Source organism: Chiloscyllium plagiosum, unplaced genomic scaffold (genome assembly GCF_037043375.1).
Source record: "Chiloscyllium plagiosum isolate Xiang-an unplaced genomic scaffold, Cpla_swu_hap1 HiC_scaffold_34, whole genome shotgun sequence".
Classification (NCBI taxonomy): Eukaryota; Metazoa; Chordata; class Chondrichthyes; order Orectolobiformes; family Hemiscylliidae; genus Chiloscyllium; species Chiloscyllium plagiosum.
In genome coordinates, this window is record NW_028270172.1 from 11,819,957 (window position 1) to 11,839,885 (window position 19,929).

At 44.1% G+C, this 19,929-nt stretch overlaps 1 protein-coding gene across 1 annotated transcript in view; it reads left to right on the forward strand.

Annotated features, from left to right (window-relative positions):
• LOC122564531 (CUB domain-containing protein 1-like) overlaps nucleotides 1-19,929 on the forward strand; it is a 112,982-nt gene that overhangs the window by 79,118 nt on the left and 13,935 nt on the right. The window contains exons 6-8 of the mRNA XM_043719577.2: nucleotides 456-830; nucleotides 11,861-12,214; nucleotides 16,296-16,389. Coding sequence (XP_043575512.2) covers nucleotides 456-830; nucleotides 11,861-12,214; nucleotides 16,296-16,389 — 823 coding nt within the window. The remainder of the gene's footprint in view (nucleotides 1-455; nucleotides 831-11,860; nucleotides 12,215-16,295; nucleotides 16,390-19,929) is intronic.

Below are 19,929 nucleotides of genomic sequence, written 5' to 3' on the forward strand. Positions count from 1 at the left end.
TCATGGGTTCATGAGGCGATGAAAGACCAGCACAAACAACAGGGCACAGTTTCTCAAGGTTTCGTTGGAAGCTGGCAGCTGGCGAGGTCAGCCTGGGAGGAGACTGGGGACTTCAACTGAGGGATACTCCTGACTGAGGTTCGAGACCGAGGGGCACAGATTTTCGACTGGCAAAAGAACCAAAGACAACGTGAGGAAAATTGCAAGTTGCTAGGTGCGCACTGGCAGAAGGTGTGGGGAAGGCAGGGTCAGGTACAGTTGTGGCTTTCCAAAGAGGATTATCTGAAGAGAAGAGTTTTGAGGAGCTAAAAGGAAAGAGCAGGAGTGTGGGACTCAGAGTCGCTCCGCTGAAGAGCTAGCATGTATGATGGGTTGAACGGCCTTTTTCTGTGCTGCAAACATTCTCCAATCTCAATAAACCTTTTAAAAATTTGTTTTGTTGCTTCCTCTCTCAGCCTGTAAAGATGTAGAAGAGTGCTCGGTGAATAATGTGGACCTGGCCTTGCCCACTGTACTCTCGACACTGCCTGTGGCCCATCAGACCTTCAAGTGGGTGCTCACACAGCCCTCAGAACTGACCATTGAGTTGGCGTCCGAGCATCTGAAGCTGCAGCAGCTGCTCCAGGACGACAAGTGTGAAGGCAACTTGATGTATAATGTCAGCACATTCAGCCAAGATGGTGCCAGGTCAGTGGTTGGCCAATTCTGTCCCAATGGAGCGATGGAGAGGATCCAGACAGCTGACCACGTGTTACTGGAGCTGAGGACATCACATGGCTGGGACTCCAAAGACCAGGATGTCAAACTGTCTTTCATTCCCCGCCTCACAGGTAATTGGTGGCTCAGTGGTTAACACTGCTGCCTCAGAGCACCAGAATCCTAGGTTCGATCCCAGCCTCAGGCAACTGTCTGTGTGGAGCTTGCATGTTCTCCCTGTGTCTGTGTGGGTTTGCTCTGGTTTCCTCCCACAGTCCAAATATGTGCCAGGTTAGGGTGGATTGGCCATGCTAAATTGCCCATAGTGTTCAGGGATGTATAGGTTGGGGCATTAGTCAGGGGTAAATGTAGAATAATAGTGTAGAAAAATAGGTCTGGGTGGGTTACTCTTCAGAGGGCGAGTGTGGACTTGTTGCCACACCGTAGGGATTCTGTGACAGCTCGGGGAACCTTTGTCTTTCATTTCTCACCTCACAAGCAGTTGGCTCAGGAAGCCCTTGTGTCACCATTGGACGTCTCAAAGCATTTTGCAGCCATCAAGCCTGTCCCCACACATACTTTTTCCAACAAGGCCTTTCGTCCCGTGATGTCTGTACCGGCTCTCCGACTGAGCAGTTCACTCTGTCGTTCTCCTTTATTTCCCCATAAGCCTGTATTATTGCTTTATTTTTCAAATGGTCACCCCATTCTCTCTCGAGAATGCCTTGATTAAAGCCACTTCCACCTTCCAAATCCTGACTACTCACTGTCCTGTTCTTTTCTGAAATTGCATTTGCTTAGTGCCACAATTTTTACAGCATGGAAAGAGGCCCTTTGGCCCATCATGTCTCCATCAGTCATCAAATAAAATCAAAATGGAAAATCAAATCAAATATCCATCTACTTGATTCCATTTTCCAGGAGTTTTGCCTCTTTTGCGAATTACTTTTAAACCCCTCTGGTTCTTTTATCCTTTTACAATTAGAAACACTTTCTCACAATCTACTCTGGTCGCACCCCATGATTTATAAAAGCTTCTATCGAATCTTCTCTTAGCCTTCTCTTCTCCAGTGTCTCCAATCTGTCTCCATCGCTGAAGAACCTCAGCCCAGGAACCATTCTTGCAAACCTCTTCTGCTCTCTGTGCATATCTCTGTCTGTCTGTCTCTGTCTCTCTCTCTCCACCCCGCCCTGTCTGCGTGTCTCTCTCTGCGTATGTGTCTCTGTCTGCATACCTCTGTCTCTCCTTCAGTTTCTCTCTCTCTTACCCTCTGTGTGTGCGTGTGTCTCTCTCTTTCTGTCTGTCTGCGTATTTCTCTCTCTCTCTGTCTGCATGACTGTGTTTCTCTCTCTCTCTCTATGTTTCTCTTTCTCTGTGTTTCTCTCTCTCTCTGTGCGTCTCCCTCTCTGTCTGCATGTCTCTCTCTCTGTCTCTCTCTGTATCTCTCTCTCCCTCCCCGTTCCCTTTCTCTCTCAATCTCTCACTCTCACTCACTCACTGACTCTCTCTCTCTCTCTCTCTCTCTCTCTCTCTCTGCCTCACTCTCTCTCGCTCTCCCTGTTACACACACTCACACTCTCAATCTGTCTCCAGTCGATCACATCCTTCCTGAATTGTGGTGTCCAGAACTGTACAGCTGAGGTCTATGTGGTGTAGATGCTTATGGTGAAGGGAATGCAGTAACCAATTTGGGCAGAGCAAGATCCCACACACAGCAATGTAATAATGACCAGATAATCATGATGGTGATTTGAGAAATAGATATCGGTTAAGATCTCAAGGATATCTCAAATAAAAGCCAATTACTGCAGATTCTGGAAATCTGAAACAAGTACAGTGAATTCTGGAGAAACTCAGCAGATCGAGCACATCTGTGGACAGATAAATGAGTTAAAGTATTGAACCCAATATGTCTTTTCTCCAGAGCCCAAGATCCTGAATTCCAGAGAAGGGTCATCCAGGAATTGAAACATGAACTTTGTTGTGTCCTTCCCCACAGATGCTGCTACCTCTGCTGAGTTTCCCCTTATTGTTTCTCTCTCCGAGTGAATCTGCTATTGTTCCTCCAGCATTCTCTGTGTTTGTTCCAGGGATACCTTCCTGGCTTTTCCTTGTAATAGCGCCGTGGGATTATTTTTTGCATCCATTTTGGGGGCAGATGGATCCTCAGTTTAACCTCTTGTCCAAAGGCTGTGCCTCAGACAGTGCAGCACTTCCTCAGTATGGCACCGGGGCGTCAGCCTGGATTGTTAAACTCAAACGCCAGTGTGGGACTTGAACCCAGAACTTGGTGAGTCGGTGCCACCAACCTCACCGCAGCTGGTCTCTCTGCAGAGCCAATGGAGGCAGGTTGTGAGCCGCCTTTCAGGATGCTGTGGGCATCTCGAGATGCATTGAGTCACACTTCCTGGCTCCCTCTCTGGGATTAAGATGGACGCTGGCATCCAACGGCCCCTGGTCCCATCCTGCACTCTCCAAGGATGGCATTTAAACGTGCAGCGATGGGCATCCTCCCCAGTGCAGCAGCATTTTGGGTGACCCTGCGTTGGTGTGCGAAATGCAAAGGGTGGAAGCTGCTTTCTAAACCAGCTCAAAGTTGCTGGCGGAGAAGCAGCTTTACAAAGGGGCCTTGACGTAACCCTCCAGCAATCTAATCGGAAGCCCAATGCATGGGTCTCCCACCTGTCACAGTAACATGGCATCTCGTGCTGAAAGGATCGATGTGCAAAGTTGTGAGAGAGTCCAGAACTAGAGAGCATAGGCTTATGGTGAGAGGTGAAAGATATAAAAGGGACCTAAGGGGCAACCTTTTCACACAGAGAGTGGTGCATGTATGGAATGAGCTGGCAGAGGAATTTGTAGAGGCTGATACAATGCAACGTTCAAAAGGCATCTGGATGGGTATATGAATAGGAAGGGTTTAGAGGGATATGGTCAAGAGTGCTGAGGGACTGGGTGCTGTCAGAGGGTCAGTCCTGAGGGACTGGGTGCTGTCGGAGGGTCAGTGCTGAGGGAGCGGATGCTGTCGGAGGTGCCACCTTTTAGATGTAACATTAAACTGAGGATCATCTATCCCTTCCAGACATAAAAAGATTCTGTTTCGGTGCCATTCAGGTAAATTCTCCCCAGTATCCTGGCCAATATTTATTCCTGAATAAACATCACCAAAAAGCCAGATGACCTCGGTGTTCTTACAACGAGATCTAGATGTTCTTGTACATCAGTCAATGAAAGCAAGCATGCAGGTACAGCAGGAAGTGAAGAAAGCTAATAGCATGCTGGCCTTCATAACAAGAGGAATTGAGTATAGAAGCAAAGAAGTCCTTCTGCAGTTGTACAGGGCCCTGGTGAGGCCGCACCTGGAATATTGTGCGCAGTTTTGGTCTCCAAATTTGAGGAAAGACATTCTGGCTATTGAGGGAGTGCAGCATAGATTCATGAGGTCAATTCCCGGAATGGCGGGACTATCTCACGCTGAAAGATTGGAGCAACTGGGCTTGTATACGCTTGAGTTTAGAAGGCTGAGAGGGGATCTGATTGAGACGTGTAAAATTATTAAAGGAGTGGACACTCGGGAGGCAGGAAACATGTTTCCGCTGATGGGTGAGTCCCGAACCAGAGGACACAGTTTAAAAATAAGAGGTAGGCCATTTAGGACAGAGTTGAGGAGAGTGGTGGGTGTATGGAATGCTCTGCCCCAGAAGGCTGTGGAGACCAAGCCTCTGGATACTTTCAAGAAAGAGTTGGACAGAGCTCTTAAGGATAGTGGAATCAAAGGTTATGGGGATAAGGCAGGAACAGGATACTGATTGAGGATGATCAGCCATGATCATAATGAATGGTGGTGATGGCTCGAAAGGCAGAATGGCCTACTCCTGCACCTATTGTCTATTGACTGTTGACCTGGTCATTACCTTATTGCTGCTTGTGGGAGCTTGCTGTGTGCAAATTGGCTATTGTTTCCAACATTATAACAGTAACAACACTTCAAAAATGTGTTTAATTAGCTTTAGGGCACTTTTGAGAGGTGAGATGGTGGCAAAAGAAGCTAAAATAATAAAAAATCATGTCTGCTTTTGCTTTTCTATTAATTTTAAAAATTCCTTATTAATGTACTGCTCGTTCAGTTACTTAAGTAACCAAATGATTGATCCAAGCAGCTGGCATGCATTTCAGGAGAAACCAGTGAGACTGATCCCTGGTTAATGCTGGCACAACTGCTCATGCCTTGGGCAACTGCAGTGTCACTTTTTGCCAGGTTGATGACGCAGGAAAGCAGGGGGCGACAGTGCATGCCATGTTGCAGGTGCCCACCCTCCTATCCTTCTGACCATGTTGTTTGCCCCACAAACAGGCACCACTTTTCTGCTCCAGGTTACAGAGTCATAGAGATGTACAGCATGGAAACAGACCCTTTTCGTCCATGCTGACCAGATATCCTAAATTAATCCAGTCCCGTGCCTCAATCCCATTTCTGATCCATGCAGCCCCAATATGTCATGACAGTCAATCGATGGAAACATGGGGACATTGCAAGGTTCTGTTTAGAATTTACACTGATTTTATTGTCATAGCTGAGGGAATGACCAAAAATGAACATGTTGGCACTACATAGGAATCTTTCTGGCTGTTTGTGGTGCAAGATGGTAAGTGAAAGCCATGTGCCAATGTTGTGTTCCTGTAGGAATATGCCAATGTTGACCCCAACCTTCCCACAATGCAGTTTGCAAATTTGCTCTTGAAACCCTCAACCATGCCTCTTTTACCTTGACACCCACCTATTTCAGCACACCCCTGAACTGACTCCCTTCTCCCACCCTCCGTAAAGGCTGTCCAAGCCTCTGGTGCCTGTATGCTTGCTTGCACCAAGTCCCGGTCATCCAGCTACCCCTGTGCCCACTGACCTATATATCCTCCTGGTCAAGCAACGCCTTCTTTTTGACTTCCCTCTGTGGACTTGCCCCCCTCTACCTCGATGACCTCCTCCAGCCCAGCAACCCTCCGTGATCTCTGCTCTCCTGCAATTCTGGCCTCTTGAGTGATCTCCGATTTTTAATGGCTGTACCCTTGGTGGATGTGTCTCAGGCCTAGGCCTCAAGCTCATGCAGTTTCCTCTCTATTCATCCTTGCCTCACTCTATCTTCCTTTCTTTCCCCTTTTAAGACGTACTTTAAAACTACTTCTGGTCATCTGCCCTTAAAACTCTCTGTGTGTCTCAGTAGGGTTCCTGTGATACTCCTTAGACTGTTCATTTATCTAGCACTGTTACTGCATTCTAATAGTCTAAGTTGTTGCATTTTGAGCCGTTGGTCAATGTTTTGTTCAGTGCATTTTGAGTGAGGATGGCCTTCCTATTACAGTGGTTTTCCAAGATGAAGCTATGCTGTTGATGGAGGATAAAAACAGATTAAAAGCTCTCCCAGCTGTTACAGACAAACACAGCAATGTTATAGAACCATAGACATTTACAGCATAGGAGGCTATTCAGCCCATCATGTCGACACCAGTCAACAAAGATCTGACTGTGCTAATTGCTTCTTATACCTGGAGCAACACAAGTGAGCGTCTAAAAACTGCATAAATGTTAGAGTTTCTGACTGGACCACCACCTTTTACAGACTCCCACTTCCCTCTGGATGAAAACAAACTTCTCCACAACTTCCCTCTAAACCACTTACCACCTGGTTATTGACCCATCCATTAAATGGAAAAATCTTCAATACCTCTATTTAGTCTCCTCTCAACCCTCACTGTTCCAAGGGAAAAAAATCACAAGAGTCCTGGAGATCTACAGCACAGAAAAAGGCCCTTCCACCCATCAAGTCTGTTCTCGTCAAACACAGCCACATAACAATATGTGGATGTGCGGGTTTGGGTGGATTGGCCATACTAAATTTCACATTGTGTCCAGGGGTGTGCAGGCTAGGTAAAGTAGCCATGGGAAATGCAGGATTACAGGGATAGGGTAAGGAGTTGGGTCTGGATGTGATGTTCTTCGGAGGCCTGCTTCCGCTCTGTAGAGATTCTATGATACTGTAATTCCGGCACTTAGCCCATAACCTTTGTGTGATTGGCGTCTCAAGTGCCAATCTAAATGTTATGAGGGTTTCTACCACCCTTAAGAGGCAGTGACTTCCAGAGTTCTACCATCCTCTGAGTTAAATATTTTTTCCTCACGTCTCCTCTAACCCTCCTTCCTTAAACATGTACCCCTGGTCATTGATCCCTCCTTCAAGGGGCAAAGTTTCTTCTTGTCTACCCTTTCAATGATCCTCATTATTATGCACATCTCAATCGTCCCCACTCCTCCTCAGTCTAGTCTGCTCCAAGGAAAACAACCCCAGTCCAATTACTCCCCAACTCAGGGCAACATCCTGGTGAGTCTCTTCTGTACCCTCTCCCATGCCATCACATTCCCCAACCACCCCACCCATCCCCCCCCCCCCCAAAAAAAAACAAAATGTGGATTCTGGAACTGCTCGCTATACAATACTGTTGCAGTGACCAGACCAACTTTTTTACCATTCCACCATCACCTCCCTACTCCACACCTCTGTTCATAAAGGTAAGACGCCTTCTGAACCATTTCAATCAGCTGTCTTCCCTCTTTACAATCTGCCTACACATATCCACACAAGTAGCTTGCAACGTTGGTCATGATGATGTACTTTAACGTGAATGGAAACTGTAATTGGCCAGCTGTTAGCTGGTGACCCAAAATTTAACACTTCACACCCTCTTGAGGTACAGTGGTAATGTCCCTCCCTCTGAGCCAGGAGGTCCCAGCTCACATCTTATCTGTGTGTGTAATAATGTCCCTGAACAGGTTGATTAGAAAATGTTTGGAATACGCTGCTTTTCCGAACGCACTGGGCTCCACCTAGGGGCAGGCACTGATCAGTGTGCGTTGTTTGATCTGCACTGACCTGTGAATGCCATGAGATGGCGCCTGATCTATTAAAACTACTTCAGGTGAGGTGTAATTTTAACAATTGCTGTATTTACTGTTCCTGCATTTATGGTCTGTATCTTTTCATATGTTACACTACACTTATAAATGCAAACATTTAAGAATGCACAATTTAATAATTTTTAAAGATTATTTTCTGCAGAGAAAGTCCCTGAAGTATCTAATTATATAAGGCTTCCTTAAGTTTTGCAAATAATTTATTCTTCCTTCTATTTCAGCTAGGAACACACAATCCACACATGCACCATATTTTAACCTGACCATTTCTTTTTTCAAGCAAAGGATGTCCACAGCAACTTAGCTGTGGCTTTTACACTGATTCCTGTTGGAAGCAACACTTCACTTAAAGTTATTTCAGGGTAGTTTGCTAATGGTTAGCTTGGATGGCTGGTTTGTGATGCAAATTGATGCCAACAATGCTGGTTCATTTCCCACACCAACTGAGGTTATCATGAAGGAATCTCCTTCTCAACCTCTTCCCTCACCAGAGGTGTGGTGACCCTCAGATTAAACCACCACCAGTTGTGTCTCTCTCAAATGAGAGAGCAGCTCTCTGCCCTGGTAAGACTGTAAGGCATGGCAAACAAACTTATGATCCTACAATTCAAATGATTTTGCAATCCATGCTGTATATCTCTAACTGAACTATAAACATTTAACACATTGCACCCAACTATAGAGTGAGCAGTACAGTACCACTCTAGTGAAATAGCCTATGCAGGATGATTTACTGATGATCTACTACTGCTGATCTTAATACTGCACTTGTAGTAAGTTAATCCTGGTAATAGAGAAGAGGTGAGTTTTTCTCCCCCTCAGGCTGGTTTTTGAGATATCTCCACGTTTGGATGAGTTTGTCACCTTTTCTGATGGGCTATTTTCTTCCTAGTTCTCGAATTCCAATGGAGCTAAAACTTAACTGTTTAAAAACCTTTCTGAAGCCTCTGTAATTTGCATTAGATTATTACAATGATTAATGCTTCATATTAATGCTTCCTCCCCATTGAGTCATCGCATTGGTATTCGCATCTTACTTTTCCACTAAATACCTCAGTCAGATAAACCTACTCCCAATTTAACACCAAGGCATCCAGTCCCTCTGGATCAACATGCAAAGATCTTAAAGATTTCTTTTTCTTCACTGAATTATGAATCTTTGAGTTGTTTTGCCAATTAAATTGCAGTTAATGCTGAACTAACTTGGGTATGTTATGTAAAAATTGTTCTGTTAAACAGACCCAGTTGTGCTTTACATTATTCATGTTTCATTTTTATAATTAATAAAGATGAGTTATTGCTCTCTTTTTTTATATATTTTTCACGTACATTCTCCCCTTTTCCAGCACAAACATTGCAAAGTTAATAAGGGCAAGATTCATGAGTGATTCCTGTTACAGGATTACACAGCAATTCCACGCAACTAATTGTCAAATAGTTCAGCAGCTCGAGTATATTGTCAATCATGAATTATAGAATGTTACCACCCAGGAGGTGGCCAGTCAGCCTGTCGTACCCATCCTGGCTCATTGGAAGAGCAATCAAGACTAGTATTAAGACACAGAGGCAAAACCTTCTGTTAATTAAACCAAACACCCAGAAAAGCTCACCTCAGTCTGTTAAAATATGAGTGACAGAGACTCCCAAATTCCACTACTTCGAGAAAATAATATCAATTTATTATCTAATTCTAAAAGTGAACATTAAACAAAAACTGTTCACAAATCTAAGCCCCTCTTTCTCTTAACTGCTTCCTATCAGCCTCCAACACTATAGCAATATGCTGTTCCAATAAAACACTTATTAAAATGACATCAATTTAATTTCTAAACCACGCAGTCTCTATCTCCTTCTGTGTCTTCAGTCTTCCAGCTGCTGATCTGTCTGGATCATTCTCTTTCTTTTTACTGCAGGTATGTTTCACAAGAAAAGGTACGTCTGACAGAGTGTGTTTTTAAATTTCTTTGAGAGCAAGATGTTAAATGGGCAATTAGCACTCAAGGAGTTTCTCTCTCTTGACCAATTTTCAAAATGGCCACATTTTTATACTCGTCCAACATTGGATCATCTCATTGGTTTGATGTTGGCAAAACAATAAATTCAAACTTGATTGGCTTTTAGCATCCTAGGACATAATTTAAACTGATTGGTTGGTTAAATTTGAATTGTTGTCAAATCAGCAACCAAAACTCAACTATCCATTTCACAGGCAAAGGTTACATATTTTCAATTTTCCAGTACACTGTGGGACTGCCATCTAGTCATATACACAGGTGCTTGTAATCTCTTAGTTCAGAACAGCATTCACTCTCTGTTAAAGGTACAGCACATGCCTTCAATCTCATAACACTCGTCTCTCAATTGAAATCTCCTCATTGTCAAGTAGAAACTGTTCTGAAGAAGGGTCACTGGACTTGAAACGTTAACTCTGCTTTCCCTCCAGGATGCTGCCAGACCTTCTGAGTTTCACCAGCAATTTCAAAGCGTGTTTCTGATTTCCAGCAACTGCGGTTCTTTGCTTTAGTACAGTCATACAGAGACACAGGCTAAGGCTCATCTCTGCTCTTTCAACAGAGTTGCACTATACTGCTCACTCAATAGTTGGGTATAGTGTTAAAAATTTTGTAATTTGCCTTGCAAAATCATTTGAATTGTAGAATCAGTGTGGAAACAGGCACTTCGGTCCAACAATCCAAAGAGTAACCCACCCAGTCCCATTTCCCTGCCCTATTACTCTACATTTACCCCTGATTAATGCACCTAACCTACACATCCCTGAACACTAAGGGCAATTTATCTCCAAAGAGCATTCTACACAAATCCACCCCATAATCCCTATCCCTGTAAACCTGCATTTCCTATGGCTAATCTACCTGGGCACTATGAGACAATTTAGCAAGGCCAATCCACCCTAAAGGCACTATGAGACAATTTAGCAAGGCACATCCTTGGACTGGGAGGAAACCGGAGCAACCCAATGCAGACGCAGAGAGAACGTGCAAACTTCACACAGACAGTCGCCCGAGGCTGGAATCGAACCTAGGTCCCTGGCGCTTTGAGACAGCAGTGCTAAACACTGAGCCACCATGCCGCCTCAATGTAGGATCATTTTAAAGATTCTCCGTAGTCAGCTTTCCTCACCTTTTATTTGTTTGTGTGTTCCAGAACCCAAAGGTCCTGAGTGAAAATATTTATCCTCCTCTCCCCTCTGGTCCTTCTGAAAGAATGACTTTTTAGTCTTGACCCATTAGATAATGGCAGCTTATTGTTCACAGTTGGCCAGTGAATTGTGGTGGTAGTCTTTTACTTTCTGCCTACTTTCTCTTGCTCCTTGATTTCTATGATAGTTTGTAAGAAAGTTTTTATCATTTCTTAATGGAATGTGGGCATTACTAATTGCCCCTTGAACGAAGTGGCTTGATGGGGCCATTTCAGAGGCATTGCTGTGGTCTGGAGTCACATGTAGGCCAGACTGGGTAAGGATGGCAGATTCTTTTCATAAAGGCCATTACTGAATCTGATAGGGCTTTATTGATAGCAGTTGTCATTGTCGCTATCACTGAAATTAGCTTAATATTCCAGCTTTATTCATTGAATGTAAATTCCCCTCGTTGGTCTAGTGGGATTTGAATCCATGGTCTTGATGAGCATTAGCTTTGGTCTCTGAATGACAATAATAAGGCAAAGAATTGCCGATGCTGGGAATCAGAACTGTGAACTGAAATTGCTGGCCAAACCTGTAAGGTCTGGGTCACAGCGTTAACGTTGCAAATCCAGCGATCCTCCTTCAGAACAATTTCTCCAATGGTTTCTGTCTTTACTTCTGCATTTCCATGTTCTTTACTCAGAGAGTAGTAAGGGTGTGGAACGCCCTGCCTGCAACAGTAGTGGACTCGATAACATTCAGGGCAATTAAATGGTCACTGGATAAACATATGGATGATAATGTAATAGTGTAGGTTAGATGGGCTTCAGATTGGTTTCACAGGTTGGCGCAACATCAAAGGCCGAAGGGCCTGTACTGTGCTGTAATATTCTATGTTCTATTCCCAGCCCAGTGGCGTTGACCCAATGCCGTCACCTTACACTAAGGGTTGCGGGGTGGCCCTGGTGGTGGTTGTACATTACAAAACCAGGTGAGAGGGTTCCACCATCATCTTCCCATTGCACTTCACCTGTTTGTCTTTGTCTGGCAGAGGACTACATTATGAACATTATCCCAGAAGTCGACTCCCCGGTGCGCCTCCTCAGTCCTAACTGGGGACCTGGAATGCCGAACAGGTTAACTGCGTCATGGAATATCTCCGTTCCTCCGGACCACGTGGCTGAGCTTACTTTTATGGAGCAGTTGATCCCCACGTGTGAACGTGGGCATGTGACCATTGTGATCATCGAGCAGATCAGTGACGGCGTCCACTTGAGCTACAGGGAATCAGACACAATCCCCGAGTCAGTCCCCGAACTGCACCACAGGTTCTGGCTAAATGTGTCCAACTGTGAGACTTCAAATGGCCAGCTGAGTCTGATGTTTCAGGTGCTGGTACGTGAAGGTAGGTAGCAGTCACACCGAGTCACATCAAATTAATTAAAAGGTGACCTGATTAAAGTAGCACTTCAGTTAAAACCGGCGTATTTTATACAATTCATTCGCAGTCAAAGTATTGGCTTTTCTCGAAAGCCGCATCTTAACCGTAAACAGACATTCTATTCAGAGGAAGCTCGATTACCCAAATGACACATGAAGAGAGTATTTTGTTCAGATAATTGAATGTTCAGGTAATCGAATGCTGGACAGCTCAGTTTAGCCAAGCATTGGGATCTTGGGATCTGAAATTCAGATAATCGAAAATGCCAGATAATCGAGGTTCCTCTGTACTATGTTTTCTCCAGAATATTTATGTGAATTAATGTTATCCTATATGAGGCTGAACATAAAAGCAACTGGAAGTGGAGACATTATGCTCTGAATTACAAGTAACTATTTTGCTGTAAAAATCCAGTGTTGAATATTTGTAACATGATGTATAAAATGTCAGACTTTTTGATTCCAAACTGTCCTAATGGTGTGGCTAAACAAATTGTTAGAATGACACCACGTCCACGTTGTAAGATATAGGAGGAGGAGGAGGCCATTCGGCCCATCATGTCTGCCGTGCCATTCAATGAGATTAAGGCTGATCTGATAACCCTCAACTCCACTTTCCTGCCTTTCCCCATAACCTTCTGCTTGTTTACTTAGATGTTCAAAAGACATTTGGATAGATACACGAATATGAAATGTTTGGTAGAATATGGGCCAGGAGCAGGCAGATGGGTGTAATAGTGCTGCCCCTTTAATAAGCTTATGCAGTCCTAAGTTTTTTCAAGAGAGGTTGTAAAGGCAGAGGTGCTGATATGTCTGGGTACCCACTTTAAACAAAGGCAGGGGAGTGGCCAGTCCTCCCAGTTCAGGTTGTTTTTCTAGTTTGGTTTGTTTTAGCAGGCAGTCAGGAACAGCTGGTAGGAGAGAAGCTGTTGCTATGAAACAAAGTTCCATGCTTCAACTGGTGTTTCTTGCCTGACTCTCCTTTCTGCAATCTCTCCTGCCTGTAAGAATCTGAGTTTGAATTTATCATTTGCCAAGGGGTGCGTTTAAGGGCTGTTGTAGGGATTGGAACAGCTCCTTTGTTAAGTTGTGATATTGATTCGATTGGGTTTTCAAATAGTTAAGTTATTAGCAATTTTTCAGAAGATTTGTAGCTCAGGTTGATGATAAGTATGTAAATTAGCTTGCTGAACTGGAAGGTTGGTTTTCAGACGTTTCGTCACTACACTAGGTAACATCATCAGTGAGAATCTCTGGTGAAGCGCTGGTGGTATGTCCCACTTCCTTATTTATAGGTGGAGTTTATAGGTGGAGTTCTGGTTATTCTAAATTCTGTTTTCTTTGGTCTGTGCTTCAACTGTCGTGTGTATCTAAATTCTGTTTTGCTTAAAGCTGAGTGATTTGACCAGCTGCATCACTCCTGGAATATCCACTTCACATCTGCCTTTAAAGCACGAAAATGTTCGGGTCTAGGCTACCTTAAAATGTTTTGAAGAGGTCTGACCTGTTCCATAGCATGGGCCTAGTTTAGTTGGGGTTTATGTTTGCCATGGAATGGTTGGACCACAGGGTCTGTTTCTGTGCTGTATGACTAGATGACTCAGTTGAGGAGGAACTCCTTCACCCGGAAGGTTATGAATCTGTGGAATTCCTTGCCCAGTGAAGCAGTTGAGGCTTCCTTGTTGAATGTTTCTAAGGCAAAGATGGGTTTTTGAGCAGTAAGGGAATTAAAGGTTATGGTGAATGGGCAGGTAGATGGAGCTGAGTCCACAAAAAGATCAACCATGATCTAATTGAATGGGGGAGCCAGATGTCAAGATTAGAGTGGTGCTGGAAAAGCACAGCAGGTCAGGCAGCATCCGAGGAGCAGGAAAATCGACGTTTCGGGCAGGAGCCCTTCATCAGGAATCCACAGGGCCAGATGGCCTACACCTGCTCCTAGTTGTTACGTTCAGTCTTGAATATACTTAACAGCTCAGCTTTGTATGAGCCAGCTAGACTGTTGATTGGCTGTCACCATCTTCCTGTTAGGTTGCAACCTGCTTTGTCTAGTGTGACAGAGGAAAACCACTCGCTCAATAGTCTTAACATGGGTCGGTTTCTTTACCATGACAGCAATCAGGTATAAAATACATTAGACATTGCTACTCCGACTAGGAGGAAAACCTCTCTTCTTCCAGATGCTGAGCTGCTTAATCTACCCAAATTCTTACAATGTGACATTGGACGGAGCCTAATACAGTTTTCAGCATGAGCCAGGACTGCACACACAACACGCAGCTAACGAGAGTGATGTTGCAGTTATAGAATACAACCTTTTGTGTGCAGGTCTGTCAGATAAAAAGGTACAAAGGCGGACAATCGGAGTTATTTTCAGCTACAGAATTAACGTTTTCAATTAATGCAACAAAAATGAAAGCAAGGGAGCACAAAAATGATGATAAAGACAATGGCGATGTTGGTGAAATCCCATCATTTTATCAAGTTTTACAGCCAGTAAAGAAATTTTTGTAACCGAAAGCAAAAAATGCTGGAGTTCCTGGTCGGTCAGGCAGCATCCATGGAGAGAAAGCGCTGATGAAGAGTCATCTAGACTCAAAATGTTAGCTTGCTTTCTCTCCATGGACGCTGCCTGACCCACTGTCTTCTCCAGTATTTTTTGTTTTTGGTTCAAATTCCAGCATCTGCAGTAATTTGCTCCTAAGGACTTTTGCAAGTGTAGTCGGTGTTCTGATGTTGATCAGGAATCGTACAACTCTTAATGTACTGCTAAGTGCACTCAGAATAGCACTGGAAAGCAGAGACATGTCCATTACCCTGCCCAGGAATTCGATCTTACAGCTATTGCCTTTTCAGGGTAGGTTTTAGACCCATGAATTTGTTGTTTTGTTGATTTTATTTTTCCCAAAATATTACAAAAGATTCAGAATAGGGGCTTTGTTCTGCACTTCCGTTATACTGCATGTTGTTTTTGTAATGCATGAGATCCCAGGGCTTCAGTATACAAATGTAATTGCCAAACGTGATCCCAAAATAGATCAAAATTCAATGCAATATAAAACAATTCAACTTGATCAGCTTAGTTTTAGAGTACTTGGTTTTTTTGGGTTGTCAGCTTTTTCGTAAACTGTACTTACAAGTTGGAATGTTTGAAAGGAAGTGTGGATTAGCCTGGGGACAACAGGTTTGCTACCTGTTCCAGGTGGGATGGATTCAGGACTGACCAACCTTGTTGGAGCTGGCGATGTGATGGGTCAGGGCAGTCTTCAGAATAAAGAAAACCCTTTCTGAAATATTCAACAATTTCGGCGGTAGCGATCAAACCCAGTAATGAGCCTTCTCCCACTCTGATCAGTATCCCATAGCTATCACAATGGCTCGGTGGTTAGCACTGCTGTCTCACAGTGCAAGGGACCTGGGTTTGATCCCATTGCTTGGGTGACTGTCTGTGTGGAGTTTGCACATTCTCCTCATGTCTGCTCTAGTTTCCTCCCACAGTCCAAAGATGTGCAGGTTAGGTGGAATGGCCATGGGAAATTGTCCCATAGTGTCCAGGTGGATTAGCCATGGTATGTGGGATAGGTTTGTATAGAATGTTCTTCAGGAGGTTGATATGGACTCTATGGGCCAAATGGCCTGCTTTCATGCTGTAGGGATTCTAAGTTTGGTCTTCCTCATGGGACCAATTGACCCAATGTCGTACTGCTGTTGACATTGATACTTTTCCAGTGAGATGTTTATTACAACCATGTCTATTGTTCTGTAACCTTTAGCCTTCAATCTGGAAGCTTCCTTTTGCAGCTGTGAGGTCTTCATACCTGATGCTGTCCAACACGGAAGGGATGTGAACTTAAGGGGTTGAGATAAAGGTCAACTATGATATCATCAAATGGTTTGAGAGGCTGAATCCTGCCAAAGTATACTCCCATTCAGTTCTGACACTTGCTGGGGTATGCCCCAATGTTAGACCCAGGACATCAATGTAGAGTAGACAATGCACTCTTCTCATACGCAAGTTACTGAGCAATGTTCTCTTTCTGAAACAGATTCGATGGATATTATAACGATTGCTGCTGCTGTCGCTGGAGGTGTGGTCCTTCTCATTGTCATCGCTGTGATTATCTGCTGTGTTAGACAACGGTACGTCCATTCACTCCTCTTCCTCTGCCTTCCCACTTCTCCTTCGAGACTCCTCTCTTTAACAGTGTCCCGCCCAACCGGCTTTAGACGATGGGTGCTGTGTTTGTTGGCAGTCACTTACTTGAATGCTGCTCGGTGATGGACCGACAACAGAATATCTGAAGGGGAGTCGTATTGGACTCTCAATTTCAACCCTGGTTCTGTCTCCACCAATGCTGCCAGACCTACTGAGTTTCTCCAACAATTTCTGTTTTGTCTTGGCAAGAAAACTGAGCTGCTCAAGTCCAGTTTGTACATATTGAACGATCACTAATAAATTCAATAGGGATTTCTGAAGACAGTTCTTTAGCCACTTCCTCTGGAACCCGTTCCATATATTAATAAGGTTAGATCGCATGGGATCTAGGGACAGCTGGCCAATTGGATACAAAAGTGGCTTGATGATAGGAAAGCAACAATAGTGGTAGAGAGTTGTTATTCAAACTGAGGCCTGTGACCAACAGTTTGCCCCAAGGATCAGTGCTTGTTCTGTTGTTCATCACTTATATAAATGATTTGGATGAGATTGTAGGAGGATGACACTGAGATTGGTAGTATAGTGGACAGCGAAGAAATTATCTAAGAGTACAATGGGCTGTTGATCCCACTGGGACATGGGCTGAGGAATGACTGGTGAAGTTTTAGATAAATGTCAGGTATTACTTTATGGTAAGACAAACCAGGGCAGAACTTACATAGTTAATGGTAGTGCTCTGGGAAGTGTTGTCAAACAGAGAGTCCTACGGATACAAAAAAATAGTTCCTTGAAAGTGGCGTCATCAGGTAGACAGTGAAGAATGTGTTTGGCACACTTGCCTTCATTGGTCAGAGCACTGAGTACAGGAGTTGCGATGTCATATTACAGCTGTACAAGATATTGGTACGGCCACAGTTTGGAGTACTATGTACAATTCTGGTCGCCCTGTTATAGCAAGGATGTTGTCAAACTGGAAAGAGTGCAATAAAGATTTACAAGGATGTTACTGAGACTGAAAGGTTTGAGTTTTGAGAAGAGGCTAGGATTTTTTTCCCCTCAAGAGTAGAAGGCTGAGGGGTAACCTTTTATTGAGTTTTATAAAATCCTTAGAGGCATAAATAAGGTCTTTTTCCCCGAGTGGGGGAGTCCAGAACTAGAGGGCATAGGTTTCAGGTGGGAGAGGAAAGATTTAAAAGGGACCTGAGGAGCACCTTTTCCACACACAGTGGTGTTTTTATGGAATGGGCTGCCAGACTGAATTTATTATCTCGCTTTCGAAAGCCTCCTACTTGCCAGATGTCCCTTTACCTCTGAACAACCTCCCCCCACCCCCATAAACCTTTGAAAGTTAGAACATAGAACATTACAGCGCAGTACAGGCCCTTCAGCCCTCGATGTTGCGCCGCCCTGTCATACCAATCTGAAGCCCATCCCACCTACACTATTCCATGTACGTCCATATGCCTGTTCAATGACGACTTAGATGCACTTAATGTTGGCGAATCTACTACCGTTGCAGGCAAAGCATTCCATACCCTTAGTACTCTCTGAGTAAAGAAACTACCTCTGACATCTGTCTTATACCTATCTCCCCTCACTTTAAAGTTGCGTCCCCTCGTGTTTGCCATCCCCATACTTGGAAAAAGGCTCTCCCTGTCCACCCTATCCAACCCTCTGATTATCTCGTATGTCTCTATTAAGTCACCTCTCAACCTTCTTCTCTCTAACAAGAACAGCCTCAAGGCCCTCAGCCTTTCCTCGTAAGACATTCCTTCCATACCAGGCAGCATCCTAGTAAATCTCCTCTGCAACCTTTCCAAAGCTTCCACATCCTTCTTATAATGCGGTGACCAGAACTGTACACAATACTCCAAGTGTGGCTGTACCAGAGCTTTGTACAGCTGCAGCATAACCTCCTAGTTCCGGAACTCAATCCCTCTATTAATAAAGGCCAAAACACTGCACGCCTTCTTAACCCTGTCAATCTGGGTGGCAACTTTCAGGGATCTGTGTACATGGACATCAAGATCTCTCTGCTCATCTGCACTCCCAAGAATCTTACCATTAGCCCAGTACTTTGCATTCCGATTACTCCGTCCAAAGTGTATCACCTCACACTTGTCCACATTAAACTCCATTTGCCGCCTCTCAGCCCAGCTCTGCATCCTATCTGTGTCTCTGCAACCTACTACATCCTTCGTCACTATCCACAACTCCACTGATCTTAGTGTCGTCCGCAAATTTACTAACCCACCCTTCTAAGCCTTCATCCAGGTCATTTATAAAAATGATGAACAGCAGTGGACCCAACACAGACCCTTGCGGTACGCCGCTAGTAACTGGACACCAAGATGAACATGTTCCATCAACATACAACCCTCTGTTTTTTTTTCAGCAAGCCAATTACTGATCCAAACTGCTATGTCTCCCACAATCCCATTCCTCTGCATTTTGTATAATAGCCTACTGTGGGGAACCTTATTGAATGCCTCATGAATTGTTTCTGCCGTTTCCCTAATGCCAAAAATTTGCTTTGTCAAGATACTGAAAATGCTGAGACTTTGACTCCCATAACTTTATCCACAATTACCTCGATTGAATTATGATGCTCATTTACTTTCCAACCTATTTTCTGTTAACTCCTCTTAAATATTGACAATTACCTCCTGGAATCTCAGCATTATTACAGCACAGAAGGAGGTCATTTCCCTATTGTCTCCTGTCTAATACCTTCAAAATTGACCTTGCCCCAATTTAGAACTTTAACTTGTGGACCAGACCTATCCTTTTCCATAACTATTTTAAAACTAAAAGAATGATTGTCGCTAGTTCCCCCAGTAACACCTTCAGGGGTCACTTGTTATAATTTAACTCAGGCTTGTCATTCTGATCATCCAACAAGCACACAACCACAATGAGAAGATTGAGGTTACTACTGGCCAACCTAACGAAGCTAAGTAACTGTTATCTGAGAGCACAAATTCTTTTAAATCAAGAGAATGTCATTTGTGTGCTATTGCAGTGACAAAATGGCATCCACAAAAGTTGAGGGATTTTACGCTAGCTGCAAATGACTTACAACTACAATGTATAATCTCACAGCATGCATTTTCCCCAATCTACCATTCCCACCAAGCTGTACAATCAACCCTGATTCGATGAAGAGTGCAGGAGGCCATGCCTGGAGCAGCACAAAACCTGGTGAAGCTCCAAAGCAAAATGACTGAAATGCCGAACAGCGAAGTAGCATGCAATAAACTGAGCTAAGCAATTCCACAGCAAATCAATTAGGACTCAGCTCTGCAGTTCTGTACAGCCAGTCAGGAATGGTAGTGGATATTTAAACAACAAACTGGAGGCAGACTCTTTATGAATACCCCACCCTTAATGATGGGGAACCCAGCACTTCAGTGCAAATGACGAGAGTGAAGTGTGTGCATCCACCTTCAGCCAGAAGTGCTGAGTGACTGATTCATCTCAGGGAGGAGAAAGTGAAGACTGCAGATGCTGGAGATCAGAGTCGA